At 34.5% G+C, this 15,706-nt stretch overlaps 1 protein-coding gene across 35 annotated transcripts in view; it reads left to right on the forward strand.

Moving 5' to 3' along the window:
- LOC107136359 (ABI family member 3 binding protein) overlaps window positions 1-15,706 on the forward strand; it is a 227,666-nt gene that overhangs the window by 111,022 nt on the left and 100,938 nt on the right. For 34 of the 35 annotated variants that reach the window (XM_048803407.1, XM_048803428.1, XM_048803417.1 and 31 more), the window contains exons 10-14: window positions 5,591-5,668; window positions 7,521-7,595; window positions 8,336-8,410; window positions 9,401-9,472; window positions 9,993-10,067. In XM_048803407.1, the coding sequence (XP_048659364.1) occupies window positions 5,591-5,668; window positions 7,521-7,595; window positions 8,336-8,410; window positions 9,401-9,472; window positions 9,993-10,067 (375 nt within the window). The remainder of the gene's footprint in view (window positions 1-5,590; window positions 5,669-7,520; window positions 7,596-8,335; window positions 8,411-9,400; window positions 9,473-9,992; window positions 10,068-15,706) is intronic. The other variant, XM_048803416.1, reaches the window with a different exon arrangement.

A 15,706-nucleotide genomic window follows, 5' to 3' on the forward strand; every position in this document is an offset into this window, starting at 1 on the left:
AAATTGACAAAAAGAATAGGGAATATTTTGAAAAACTGTATGTCAGTCAATTGCAAAATCTAGAAGAAATGGACAAATTTCTGAATGCATAAGACCTAGTAAAATTGAACCAAAAAGATATTTAAAAATCTAAATAGACAAATAAAAAATAATGATATTGAATCAGTAATAAAAGGTCTCCCCGCAAAAAAAAAAAGCCCACTGCTAAATTTGACCAAAATCTTAAAGAATAATTAACACTTATGTTCCTCAAGTTATTCCATAAAATAGAAGGAATCCTTCTCAACTCATTCTTTGAAACCATCATTACCCTGCTACTGAAACCTGACAAGGACACAAAAACAACAAAAAAGAAAAACTATAGACCTATATTCCTGATGAAGATAGGGGCAAAAGTCTCAATTTAAATACTTGCAAATAGAATTCAGCAGCGCATTAAAAAGATCATATACCATGATTAATTTGGTTTCATTCCAGGGATGCAAGGATGGTTAAACATGTGCAAATCAGTAAACACAATACACATAAGTACAATCAAGGATAAAAATTACATTATCATCCTAACAAATGCAGTCAAAATTTAATAAAATTCAACATCCCTTGATGATAAAATCTCTGAACAAAGTATCTATAAAAGAAGCATACCTCATTATAATAAAGGCTATATATGACAAACCCATAGCCAACATAATACTGAATAGGGAAATATTCAAAGCATTTCCTCTAAGAAGTTTTTTCCAATTTTTTTTCTTTGGAAAACAGTATCACGAGGAGATGTTCAGTTTTGTTCACACAAAGCCAAGCAACTCAAGTTAGGCAAAAATGAAAACAGCAATTTCCATCTTTCTACGTGTTTTTCAAATATCTAGACCCCTTAAATTTTGCATAAGTAGAATTATTAGGATATGGAAGTTAATTTTTTTTATATTTTTCTCATTCAATGCTAGGCAACCAGTAAGAGTTTTAAAAAGTAAAATCTTAAGTTTCTCTCAAGTATTAATTTTAAGAAGTTTCTGGAAAGAGAAGGAGGAAAACTTTAGGTAGATGAAAGTATACAATCCAGGATTTTTGCACTCATCTGTTCTCTGCCCAGAGACTAAATTTTTCACCCTGTTTCTGGGAAGGACTTTTTGGAAGGAGAAGGAAAAATACCCAACCAATCTCATTTTCATTTTGTCCCTAATGTGTTCACCAAAACTACAAAGATCAGGGTTTGTGAAGGATGGTCAAAGTTGCTTCCCAGACGACTGGTGCCACTTTTGAACCAGAAGATGCTATGTTTTATTCCTTAGTCTTGAGTGATGTTTCCTGTTCATTTTTTTTTCTTTTGCCAAGTTGTACTTGCTACCTTAATATGAACTCAGCCTTTTGTGCTTTTTCTAACTTAGGGAATTATATTGAATGGGTTTTTTTTTTTTTTGTATGATTCAGGATAGTGCTATTTTAATAAAAATGCAAATAAATGTGTAAATAAAAATAGGAAGTATCTTTTTAAACAAAATTTCTGGGAAAATACCTGTCTTAAACTTAGCATATGAAAAATTTCTTTTGCACTGAAAAGACTAATACTCACTGTGTTTGAAAATATCCAGTATATCCAAGGAAAATTCTATCAAGTGTATTATCCTAACAGATCATGTTTCAAAAAAAAGACATGAAATTTGTCTTTAATCTTTTATTGTATAAAACATGTTTGGATATACGTATATTTAGTGAAATAGTTACTATAGTCACATCAACTAATATCCAATCATCCCCTTTCATAGTTAGTTACCTTTCTTGTGTGTGTGATAGGAGCACCAAAAATCTACTTTCTTTTCAAATATCTGGCATATAGTACAATATTATAACTGTAATCTTTGGGTTGAATCTTGTATTTCTGAACTTAATCATCTGTACCTTTTACTTTCTGTCCAGTATTTCTTCACTTCCTATCCCAACCACCCCCCCAGCTATCTGCCATTTTATTCTCTATGTATTTGAATTTTAAAAAAAATGGTACATATCAATAAGATCATACAGTATTTTTCTGTACGTGCCTGGTTGGTTTTACGTAGTATAATGTTCTCTAACTTCATTCAAGTTGTTACAAACAACGAAATCTCCTCCATTTCAAAAGCAGAATAGTATTCCATCATGTGTAGATACCAGTTTCTTGATGCATTCATCTAGTTTCTAGATACCAGTTTCTTGATTCATTCATCTGCAGTGGATCCTTAGGTTGTTTCCATATATTGGATGCTGTGAATAATGCCTCAGTGGAGATGGAGGTGCATCTGTCTCTGAAGTGCTTGCCTCGTTTCCTTTGGGCATTTACCCCTTAGAAGGATTGCTGACTACGTTAAATGATAGCTTTATTTTTAACTTTTTGAATCATCTTCATACTATTTTCCATAATGATTATAACAACTTAAATGTTCCTTTCTCTACCTCCTTGTTTTCTCTTGTCTTTTTGGTAATAGCCATTCTATTGAGATGATCTCTTGTGTTTTTAATTTGTATTTCTCTAATGACTGGTGATGTTCATCACATTTCCCACTGACCATTTTTGTGTCATCTCTTCAGTCTTTGCCCAATTTACTTCAGATTATTTTTTTCTATTTTTTAAAAATATTTTTAATCAACACATACTAATTATACATATTTATGGGGAACAATATGACCTTTTAACATATGTATTTAATGTGTCATGATCAAGTAAGAGTAACTGGCATATCTATCACCCTAGTGCACTTAATTGCTTTAGGAACATTGAAAATCCTCTCTACTACTAGTTTTGAAATATTCAATAAACTGTTGTCAACAATAGTCATTCTAGTGTGCGACAGAACAGTACAGAGTTGTATGAATTCTTTATGTGTTTGGGATACCAGTCCTTATCAGGTACATGGTGTGCTAATCTTTAGACTCCTCTTCATTTTGTTGATTGTTTCCTTTTCTGCGCAGAAACAATGTTTTTACAAAAAGAGCCTGGGCATAAACAGTTTTTTATACTACCAAGGGAGAAATAAACTTTCCTGAAGTTAATTATCACTGCAATCCAGAAAAGTTGTATTTTTTAAGAGAGTAAATTCCAAAAATAATATCCCTATTCCAGCAGAACCCATCACGGGACATCAAGAGATGTAATAGCTTTTGTTCTAGGAACACATGGTGTGAATAATGAAAGAAATAAACAAGAAAGCGAGTATTACACACTCATCTCCAAGGGATATTCAAAGGGTTTGCCAAAGCCAAGACTTAGCCTGCCAAATATTAAGGGAAACAACTATGCTGAAAAAGGTACAGAAGAATAATGGAGGAAAAGGAATTTCCTGAATCTTGGGTTGCATTTAGTTGGCATTTTATTTTCCTATTGCTGAGACTGTGCATAGTGTTAGTGAACACTCACAGGTTGACAGGAGAGGTCAAGATTCCCCCATTTAAATATCTTCTCTGTCTCCCAATTTCTCTGACTTCTGAAATGCCAGATTTAGAAATAACATATGTCTTTATAAGGAATTAGTGAAAGTCTAAAAAAAAATACAAATATCTCTTGGAAAGGTAGTTTGCCTTTTTTCCCCCAATAAGTCTAGTTTGGGGTTAACATAATTGAAAACTAAGGACTTGTATTGAATATAAGGAGCTAAAGCAGTTTGGAGCATAAGTCTAGGATCTGAAGGTTTGAAAAAATGGAGAAGAGTCTTAGGCAGAGAAGCATTGAGAACATAAGATATTAATAAATAGGGAGAAAATTAGCACAAATCACCCTGATAGAAAAAAAGACACTGGAAAAAAGAAAATGAAATTTTCATTTTACCTTGAAAGAAAGAAAGAAACAAAGACAAATCTTCCTATAGTGCGTATTTAAAATACCAGAACCAGACCTCATGAAAAATAAAAATTTGTAATCTGAATGTTTCTTCATATAATCATCAGAAACAGTTCTAAACAAGAGTTGTTTACAAAAGATGTCAGGAAAATGTTAGTAATATATATATATATATATATATATATATTTTATAAAATTATATTGGGTCTAGTTTTAGTTATGGAAGAGAATCCTTTTTCTTTATGCCATGCTAGCCAACTATGAATATTGATAATAAACTATTTCTGTTGTGCAAACAGGCTATACAGTGTACAAAACACACTCCACAATGGGTGGCAAGTATGTTACCATTTGACAGCTTTCAGATCCTGCCTGAGAATAATAAGCTCTCTGAAGGAATCACCTCCATTATATATGGAAAATTGATTAGACAATTAGAAAGCCACCAACGGGTTAAACAATGAGATGGCTTTCTAATTGTCATTAATTTAAGTAAATAACTAAATTTAATGTGCCCACATTAACTAAAAAGAAGAAAATGGTCTTCATAAGAGTAATGTGAACTGTAGAAGAAGGTTACAGAATTTGCACATTCAAAAAACTTTGAGAGAACAAATTAAATAGGTGGTCCTTACCATCAGGTGATTACCCCAGGGAGTATCTAGCAATGTCTGGAGACATCTCTGCTTGTCACAGTGGTGAGAGTGCTATTGGAATCCAGTGGGTAGAAGACAGAGAGGCTTCTAACTGTCCTGCAATGAATAGGGCAGCACTCCCCAACACACAAACTATCCAACCTCAAATGTTGACAGTGCCACTATTGAGAAACCCAAGTTCTTCATAGCCTTTCGACACTCAAAACAACAACAAAATCCTATCTGATTCTTTAATCAGCTCTAGGTGGTATGATCATGATATCTAAAAAAAATGCATGAATTCTTGTATGTCACTAAACTAGTTCAAAATACTATAAGTGGGTCACAGATTGCATGTGCTAAATAATTGAATAGAGTTAATCCCAAGAACATTTTAAAATTGGAGAATGTCTTAATCATTGGAAAAGTCTAGTTTAGAAATGTGCTTTCTTTGAAAAAGGACACCCAAATTTTAGAAGGAAGTTTCCCAAATAGTTGCATAAAGAGGAGGAAAAAATGAAAAAAGTAATTTCATTCTTTGCACTGAATTCCCACAGAGACCAAAAGAAAAGATCTATGTTAACATGTGGCTCAAATAAAAGTTACTGTTCATTCTTTTTTTTTTTTGACACAATTTTTTCCAAATAACTTATTTCTCTTTGTCAGTTATTTGTGTTTTTTCAAAATTAATGCCATGGCCTGTTATATTTTTTTTTACCATATATAATAATGGAAAATTTTTATTTATTGATTTCTTTTTTAAAAAATTAAGCATACTTAAATATAAAAATTTGAGGAACTTTTGTAATATAAACTTATACCTTCAGGAAACTATTTATGAATCAGAATGACAAGATTTATCCAAGTATTGTAGTGGCACTTTTTCTTCATGCTGATGGCAACTTAGATCTTACACAATTAGCTGGGGTTAAGAAGAAGGAATTTCAAAGTCTATACTTTGAAATTTCATGAAATACATTTCATACTAGATCCTGGTAGAAATATACAATGAAGTTGACTGGTAAAAAGGGATGTATGTTTAGTTTTTAAAATGGTTTATTACTTGATGGTGTTTTGATCAAGGTGTTATGGGACACTGTACTATAAGGAAGTGAGGTAAATTGTTTGTTCTCTTACTTTTTAGCCAAGAATGAAACTTTGGCATTACCTGCTGAATCTAAAACACCAGAGGTTGAAAAAATCCCAGCACAGCCAGTTACAGGTAATGAGATGAGATCCTTCTGTTGATATTGAGAAAAGAAGTAACATTTTTTTTTCAAAGTGAATTATGTACTAGTCTCTATTTTTTTTTTCAGTGCAGACATAGTAGGAAATTTACTTTGATCCCCAAACAAGAGGAGGATCTAGGTCTCTAATGTTTGAGAAATGAATGATTGAATCATGAAGTGTTAGATAATATGTAAGCTGTATATTTTACTTTAAATGAAAGTTGTTACATTGGCATTAAAATAGTTTTACACTAAAATGTATTACCATGGTTTTAGTGCTTTTTTTTCCTTATAAAAATCTGAGACCATTTTTCATTGCTTTCCTTTCACAAGTGGTCTGTTTGGCAAAACTGCTTTATATCTGTCACAAACCTCTAGCTTGATAGCTGTGAAAATACCCTGGAATCACTTAGAAACAAATGCACCTGGGAGATGAACAACCTAGTATAAAGAAAATATGATAGTTCAACAAAAATACTTTAAAGAATGAATGTAGTAAACATATTCCCCAGAGTTTATCACTGTTACTAATAAACATTCAACTTCTCTCAATGAAACTATCCAATCTAGTCCCCTGGGGATACATTAATATCTCAAGTACAGAGTTTTTGCCAGAGCTATACCACCTTATCCAAACAAACTTCTGCCAAGAATTTCCCACAATCCACACTTAGCAAAGTAACTCCGATCTGAAGTCAATTTTTCAATCCACAAAACTGCCATTACTTGGAATATCCATTATAGTTACTTTGTATCAAACTTTTGGACTTGTAGCTGATCCAGAGAAGATATGATTGATGTGGTAATAAGATAGCATCAAGAAACATATTGAATTAGGAATATTTCTGACAGAGCACATATGTTCCTGCCTAAGGAGAGATTGGACCTTCATCCCCACCTTCATAGGACCGAGGTAGAAGCTACTTAAGACTACTGAAATAAATGGCTTGGGTGAAATTCCTGGTAGTGTTCCGGTTTCAACGCAATTGGTCAGTACCCAGAAGAGCCCAGGCATGGCCCAGTGGGTGATTCCAAGTCCTTCTCTGCCTCAAAGCTTCTACCCATTTTTCCAAGTTGTACTTTCTTCTCTTGGCACAGTGTCTGATGAGAGTCTACAGATTTATTAATTCTCTGCCAAACCCTCCTCAGAATTTTCCACTTTAGAAATACTTAGGCAACAACCACAACTTATTATTCAGTATTGTGTTTATTTCATGTTCTTACCCTGCAAAATTCTAGCTCACATTTCATTCAAGATCTCAGTAACCATGGTTCTTCTTTCACCCAAATTATTTACCTGAGCTGTTCACTGCCTTTAACCTAGCAGTTGGAACAGCCCTGTGGTTGAGTATTTGAGTCCTGATCATAATTTCAACCCTGTTCCAAGCTTTGTAAGTTTGATGTGGTTTGAGAGAAAAATCCGATAATGTAAGGGCTTTAAGTAAATCTTTTAGCCTTAGGTCATTCTTTTATTTGCCCATTTATTTAATAAACTACTCTGTACTTGTTTACTGTAGCATTGCACTAAGCCCTAGAGATAAAGAAAGACAAAAATAATAAAAAATAATAATTAATGCGATAAATGTTTTAACGGAGGTCAGTGTGATGTGCTTTTGCAGAACACACAAGAAAAGGGGACCAAGTCCAGAAAGGACAGGTGGGGAAAAGAGTGCCCAGGCATCTGGTCCAAGCCAGGAAGTCCTTAACATTAGGATCTGAAAAGAAATGGGTTGTATAAATATCAGCTGGTAATTCTAAAACCAACAAATGATGTCTTGTGGCCTTTGATTGATTCATCATTTATCTTAATTAGTTGTCCTTTTTTTTTTTTTTTAAATCTTTCAGTGATTCCTGAAATAGTTCCCAGAACCATTAAACCCACTGTGTCTAGTGAAGTAGATGTTTCAGAAACAACACTAGGTAATTCTAAGAACTTTTTTCCCCCCTTAAACAAAAAGACTGTTGCAAAAATCTCCCAACCTTCATAGAAAAGTAAGCACAATGCTTTAGCCTGCCCCTCCCTCCCTTTCCTCTCCCCACTGTTCCTCTCTTTCTCCTTCACCCTATTTCCTGGCAGTTACTTTCCCATTTCTTAGGCCATTTCTTTCCAAGATGTAACACATACCTTGATCTTATGACTGATCTTCTAGGCAGAGCTGGATGCTAGATGCTAACTGCATGCCCTTTTAAAGCTCTCTCTTGGGTTGGATATACAGAATACCATCTTTCAACCTCCAACTTTGGAAGGGTGGGAAAAGCCTGCAAGTCTTGACTGTCCGCGCCTTCTGTTCAGATTGGCTTTTGGAAGTCTTTTGCATACTGAACTCAGGAAGAATCCTCCAAAGAGTCCTCCTATTTAATAAGAATTTCATGTTACTCATATTTGCTATTTTTTCCCAAGAGAATCTAACTTGCTTGTTTGTTCTCTTCCCCTGAAGAATTTCATTCTGCACTTGTAATGTTGATATTCTGAAAGTACATCCTTCAAATTTTAACAGCTATATAAGTCTTCCAGGTTTGAAAGTCAGTTCACCTCTTGCCATATGAAGCATCAATTGCTTTTGCACTTGAGTGTTGTGAAGGTTGCTGTGTATGATCATGGTGAAGCAAAATCAGGTCATGACTCAAGGTGTTGCTAACTGCATTCTTCTTTATTGCAGTTCTCAGTGAAAGGACTCCAGAAGCATTGCAAACTATTCTAATGCCTAAGTTTGAATTGCCCCTGAGCACTCTAGGTAAAAATGATTAAACACTGCACTTTTATTATTTATTACCTTGGAAATTTTATGTATGCTTGATATAAATCCTTAGGTTATTGCATACAAATTCATCTCCCTAGAAGGAAGAACAAATTGTTTATAGAACCATGAGTTCCTCAACACCCAAGCCCTTAAATGTGCTAAAAATCTGTATAATTTTGAATCCTAAAGAGACCCTTCGTATGATAAATGCATTGGTGTATATTTTTTTCTTTTTAGTGGTCACATTTTCATGTTTGATTCTTTCACTCATAGTCATTTAATTGAACAAATTGAATTTTCTGCACAGTTGTTTTTACTCAATTGTCACTCTTGATAGAGTAGATATATTTCTACAGACTCCTTAGAATTTCTTAGGATTAATTGCTTAGAATTTCTTTATGAGTGCAATATTTAAAAAGATGAAGTAACATATATATAAAACCACATAGGTACAAAAATTACCTTTAAAAGCTATCAGGTAGATATTTTCTAATTCAAATGTATTTGGTGCTTGGTTTAAAATTAAATGAAGCTGGGTGTGGTGGCACATGCCTGTAATCCCAGTGGTTCAGGAGGCAGATGCAGGAGGACCATGAGTTTAAAGTCAGCCTCAGCAGTTTAGCGTGGCGCAAAGCAACTCAGTGAGACCCTGTCTCTAATAAAATGCAAAATAGGGCTGGAATGTGGCTCAGTGGTCGAGTACCCCTGAGTTCAATCCCCAGGGCCAAAAAAAAAAATGAAATGAAGTATACCTGAGAGCACATACAAGCATAGCTTATATACCTCAGATATACTGGCTTAACTATAAAATATTGGGAAAGAAATATTACGTTACTGTGCATTTAAACACAAAAGTAAGAAAGATTCATCATTTGACATGAAATCATTCCTGTTGTGTTTACTGACTTTGCAAGCTTGAAATTTTGAAAGTCTCTTCTCTTATTTGCACCTCCAGTCATAACTGTCCTGTGTGTTTCATTACAGCTCCAAAAAGTCTTCCAGATTTTCCTGAGGCAAAAACACCCTTCCCTTTTGAGAAACCACGGAGTACTTTTGGTAATAAATGTACCTTATATTTGATGTTTAGAATGTGGGTGGTGGACTGGGAATGAAGCCCAGTGGCAGGATACTTACCTAGCATGCATGAGGGCTTTGCATTGCTTATTCTGTAGGACACATTTATTGGGTCCTAGCTCTGCAAACCTCGATGAACTAATTAATTCTGTTAACTCAGGCAAACAAGTCATTTCTTTGACAAAAAAAGAAAAGAGAAGAAAAAATATCCTATTTGATTAAATTTTTTCACATTCAGTAAAAATTATCAGTCTATTTATTTGGTGCAATTCAGTTGCTTAGTTTTCTGTGCTTAAAAATGTTGAGAGTGTGATCTGAAGCTCTCGTCTCTCCCTAGCCACTGATCGCATGCTGTATGGATGGGCATATATTGATTTCTTCTCAATACTTAATGACTTTTGATGCAGTCTTCTGGTGACCACTTCACCATACCAGTGATCTATTCCTGTCCTTTTTCTCTTTAAAACAAATACTCAGGAAATTCTATTTCTTTCCAATATAGCTTCAAGTGAAAAGCCATGGATGGTACCTACAGCTAAACCATCTGAAGATTCCAAAGTTGTACAGCCTCAAACTGGTAATTGCATCCTTTAAAAAAAATAATCTTTTTTATTTTTTATAGGTTACTTAACTGATTACCAATATATTTTGTGGCAAATGGAAAAACTATAATATATTCCTTATATTTATATGAATCACATTTTTCCCCAATATAAAAACCAAATGTTTTGTACTTGTTTCAAAGATATATGTTTTAATTTCTGGATACATTATTAGGAGTCTGGCTAGAATGAACTATGAATTGCCCCACTGGTTTTCTAGAGATCTGTTTAATGACATGAGAGCAGTAACAAAAGTGCATCATGTTAAATCATGTCTGATTTAGCTGCACGAGCTTAATATTTCCCTTGCAAGTGGATACTTGTTTCATTTTTGGTAAAATAATTCAACAAACTTGAGCTTACTGTGCGCAAGCTATTATGCCAAGTTCTAAAATCTGTAAGCACACCATGATAGAGAGGAAAACCTGCACTTTTTAGGAGTTAATAGCAGGTCTTACTTTCAGTCCCAGCTCTCTTACTAACTATGTGATTTAGCTATTTATCTTTACTTTCTGGTCTTATCTTACTTTTCTCTTGGGAATTCCTGTGTTCGACCTATTAAATTAATGAGCTAACTTTCCATTCTCAAAAAGTAGATTCTCTCTCTCTCTTTTTTTTTTTTTGGTACTAGGGATTGAACCAGTGGCACTCAACTACTGAGCCACATCCCCAGCCCTTTTTTGTATTTTATTTAGAGACAGGGTCTCACTGAGCACTGAGTTGCTTAGGGCCTCACTAAGTTGCTGAGGCTGGCTTTGAACTTGCGATCTTCCTACCTCAGCCTCCCAAGCCTCTGGAATTACATGCGTGTGCCACTGTGCCCAGCTCCATCATTCTTTATTTTAATGCCTAGCAGTCAACTAAAAAAGAGGCTATTCAGCATAAAGAATCATAAGAAACATCCTTTGTGATTGCTTCATAATTTTTTGTTTTATTTTAATTTTTGTGAGCTTCTAATTGTTGTGACTTTATTTTGAATACATGTCATATGAAGCTAGACGTTTTTGTAATGAAGTTAAATACATCAACATTTTGTGGTATACTCCAGAGTCTAGCAGAATAGTAGGTTTGAGAAAGGATGGAGAATAAGCCCCCAGACACACAGATCTTAGTCAAGTTATCCTTTCTGTAGTAAATATAATAAGTGCAAATTTAGTAAAAGATACACGATGATATCAAATTAAGTGTGTGTGTCTTTACGATCTCCCCATTTTCTCAAGTGGCAACACAGTTAAAAATTTCCATGGGTTAGAGCCATTTTGGAAACCTGGGATGGGTTTTTTTAATCCTTGGTGTCCTTAATCACTGACACTAACATTCTAGTACAATTAGTTTAAGTGGGTACAAAAAGAGCAATGCAGCCATCTGAGAGTAAAATCTGGGGGTCCTGAATGTAGTGTCATATTGAGCCTGTAGTTCCACCAGCTATCACACCAGCCCAACTCCATTCTAGTTACAGAGCAACATCTAGCCTGGGAGCATCTCTGTTGGCCTATCTGCAGCACCATGACAGCCCTGGCTGCGAGTCCCACATCCCACCAGAGTGCCAGATCTCCCAAACCAAATGCTTCAGATCCCTTTCATCTCCTAGATTTAGGGCTATGACATAGGTGACACAAAATTCTCTTGGGTTTTCCTTAAGCAGCACTTAGTTTTTGGTTTCTCTGATTTTTTAAAAAAAACAAACTGAAACCTCAATGAAACCATTTATGAAATTTTAGAACCTAGAACATGAATTTGTATATAAAGCCTGAGTTGGGCCAACTACCGGGGAGTATGGAGAGCATGTTTGGGAGTGAGTGAAGACTGCAGAGTTATAGAGAAAAATAGATGATATGGGAAATCCCAATAAAGGAAAGGTTGCTTTTTACCTTTAGTCCCAGAAGAGGAATATTCTGGTCTTACCTTGATGGAGTATGGATAACAAAAAAATGCAGCAGAAAGCAGCCTCATTATTCAGCTGCTTCACAATACCTGGGCAGCCTTAGGCTGTCAGGGAACCCCAACTGTTAATCCCCAGCCTTCTCTGGGCACTAAGTTGGGACCTGTCATTGGCTCCAACTATTGTTTAGTAAATGACATTTTTAGGCATGAGCTTTAGCCCCAGAAATTTCCCAGCCTTCCCTTTTGACATTTAATTTGTCTATTCCTGTTACTTATTATGATCCTTGGACCAAAATATTATTGCTGTAAACTCAATTAAAATACAATGGGCTCCACTATAGGTTTGTTGAATGAGGATCTGCTATCTAACAATATCCCCAGGTGACTTGCATGGCATTCAGATTTGAAATGCACTACCTAATTGTGGTATCCTATAATATTTCACATGGTACAGGCAAGAATCATCAGGAATGGTCACTAACAGAGCATTTTAGGCATAAAATCAATATAAGACTTATTTCTTATAAAGAAATAAAAAATGATTGGGTGATTAAGTATCTTCTTTTTTTGTTGTTGTTAATGTGCAATGCATCCATATATACTCTAGTAAAAGTATTCTGTGGCAACTTCCTAAGTCATGTTAAATTTCAAGTTAAAAATACATATATACATTATTTGTGATTTTAAGAGTTGATATATTCACATATAGTCCTTTCATTTCAGCTTTTCTTATTTTTAATTGATTTGTGTACATTTGTACATGTATTAAGTTGATATTTCCCATTTAATTTCAGTACATATGATTATTTTCTAGTTACTCAGGTAGCTTCCTGATGCAATTGCTTTTAGAATGGAGAGATGGAGACAGTGCTTAAATGGTGGCTCACAAAATCAGTGGCCCCATTTTTAGTTTATCCTATAACAATATATTTTAGCTGATATTAATGACATTATTATAACAACATATATTTTGTTTTTCAGTGTAATGCTTCTATATTTACTGTCAATTTCTTTTACCCAAAGACCAGCAAAACCCCCGACGAGGGGAATATATTTAGAATTGTTTAATTATTATGATAACAGAGAATACAAACTATAAGTAACTAGAGGAATTCTTAGAGGATGGTGGAAAAGACTTATTGCAGGAATTTTGCTTATATTAAGTGATTGGCAGAAGGGTCCAAGAAAGTACAGTTTTGCTCTGGATTGGCAGTAAGTATGGACATGAGTATCTTCGTGATTCTTAACTAGAAGGCAAGGTAAGCAAAACAAAGCTAAAGGCATGAATGGTAAAACAGCACAAGGTGCCCACATTGGTGAGAATGTGGCAGAGTAAGGCTTGTGGTTTGGATGCTGTTCATGTTTTCATTTCTGTTCTGTGTTCTGAATGATTACAGCATACTCTTGATTTTCCCTTGATCCATCAAAGTCAGAGTGATCTCATCTAATATTGGTGTTCTTTGAAACTGTTGACATTTGACAGGAGGGCGCCATAACCCACTTGTGAGAGCCAGGCCACCCTGGATTCCCAGGCAACTCTTCTCTGGATCAACCACTATATATGATTTATTATTGTAAAATATATTTTACTTTGGCATTACCATTCTGTATCAAAAAAAGCAAGAATGAGTGCTCCAAAAAAATTCTGTACCACTTTTGACACAAAAGACTATTATAAAATTATTTCATTCTGGTTACTGAAATCCCTGGGTCCTTTCAACAGTTTTTGGCAACAGTAGAATAGGCTATTTGAAGTTTGGAATAGCTCAGGAAATATGATATATATAATCATCAAATATACTCTTTTCCTTGTTCAATCTATTTGAACTAAACTTTCACTAGAGCTGTATTGTGCAATTTCATTATTTGGAATTGTATTTTGTATAAATCTTCTATAAAGTATGTTTAAGTAGAGTTGATTGGTGGTGATTTCCTTGGGAAATCTAATTTTCCATAGTGTATATAAAGGAAATCATAAAATGTGTTCTGCGTCCCAGAATATAACATTATTTATATATTTTGTATTAAAAGAAACCTAGATTTTAGAATACTTAAGTGCTTATAACAGTTATTCAGGAAAAAGTCCATCTTCCTGATGATACAGTAGAATTGATCCTTTGTTCTATTAGAAGTTGGTCAGCTCACTACATTCTCCTTTGTCATAGGAGTTCTAGAAAAGCTCTCACCTATAGGAATAGGAAAGACAATGGAATGAGTCAGACATAACTTACCTATGTTCCCGTATGAATACACAACCAGTGGAATTCCATAGCATGTACAACCACAAGAATGGGATCCTAATTAGAAAAAGTCATACTCCATACATAACATGTCAAAATACACTCTACTGTCACGTATATCTAAAAAGAGCAAATTTAAGAAAAATAGAAAAGGTCTCATCTTCCACCCCCAGATGAATTATGCACTTGTATGCATGTAATCCACATGCTGTGAGTCATTTATCCACTGGAATAATTAGTATTTGCATGATGATTTTCTCCTAAGAAATCTGAAGGGTTAAGTGTACAGCATCAGACTGGTCCTTCCAAAGTTCCTGAAGCTGCCAGTTATTTTCTTTTATATTGAGGAGATGCTCGAGGGACTTAGGTCTGTCAAGATAGAAGATCAAAAGTTAGACTCATTCATTTCTTTCATAGTCTTCTCTTCAGAAAAGTTAAAAGTGAAACAGTGCCATAGAGCTTGCTTTGAATTTTTGAGAACTTTCACAACAGAGAATTAAATGTTCTTCCTGGATCTACATGCCTTCTAGATAGATTAGAAACAATAAATGACCTGTGAGAGACTGGCCAGTCCTTGAAATTTATTCTTACTGTGAATGTGATTACTAATATGCAAGCTGTAGATTAAGAAAGAGATGGGTTAATAACAATCTCTCAGAACTTTGGTTTCTCCATCTTCAATAATATATAAATTTTTCATTAGGTGTTTAGTCTTAGAAATAATGTATGAATCAATTAATAGAATGGAGTCTCACATTGACTGCATCCCTTTCCACCAAACTGACCATCCCAAACTTTCTGAATTGCTGCATACAATTATTATAATAATAAAAACAATAAGAGTTTTATTAAATTATTTAATGAAAAAAAGGTAGAAGAATAAAAAAGACTCAGCGCTTTGGTGGGAAGGGATGCAGTCAAGATCAGTGATCTCAAACGCAAAATGATTTCATGTTTGTTTTATCTATAGAAATCTCTCTGCCTCTTCTTCCCCGAAAGTGTTTAGAATTTCTCTCCAAATTTATAGACTTATTTCTAAAACTATTTTTTCCTGGAGTTCCCCCCCAAAAAAAGAAAACAAAAAACTAGAAGTAGTTTTCTTCCAGAGACTTACCCTGACAGAGGATCAAAATGGATGATGGTCTGCTTAGTCTTTTCATTGCAATTAACTTTGGGAGCTTCCTTTAGGAGGTCATCTCTTATGATTTTCTGTGTTGAATTCTTTCCATACATTGTAGAACTCTAAGAAATTGAAACATGTACTCGAGCTCTATAAATTATTTAAAGACTTGAAAGTTGAAGTGATCAGCATACACAAAGAGTGGTACACAGGTTAGGAAGTTTGGCCACAGACTCTACTTTTCAGAGCCGTTGAAAAGAAGTAAACTCTACGTTTGGATCTTACAGCCTGCCCTGTGAGGTGTTGATTAGCACAGATCTAGCCCACCCAACTGGATTAAGCCCTGGAGAGAGAAAAAGTAGGAATGAGT

The sequence above is a fragment of the Marmota marmota genome, unplaced genomic scaffold, assembly GCF_001458135.2.
Source record: "Marmota marmota marmota unplaced genomic scaffold, marMar, whole genome shotgun sequence".
NCBI classification, from domain to species: domain Eukaryota; kingdom Metazoa; phylum Chordata; class Mammalia; order Rodentia; family Sciuridae; genus Marmota; species Marmota marmota.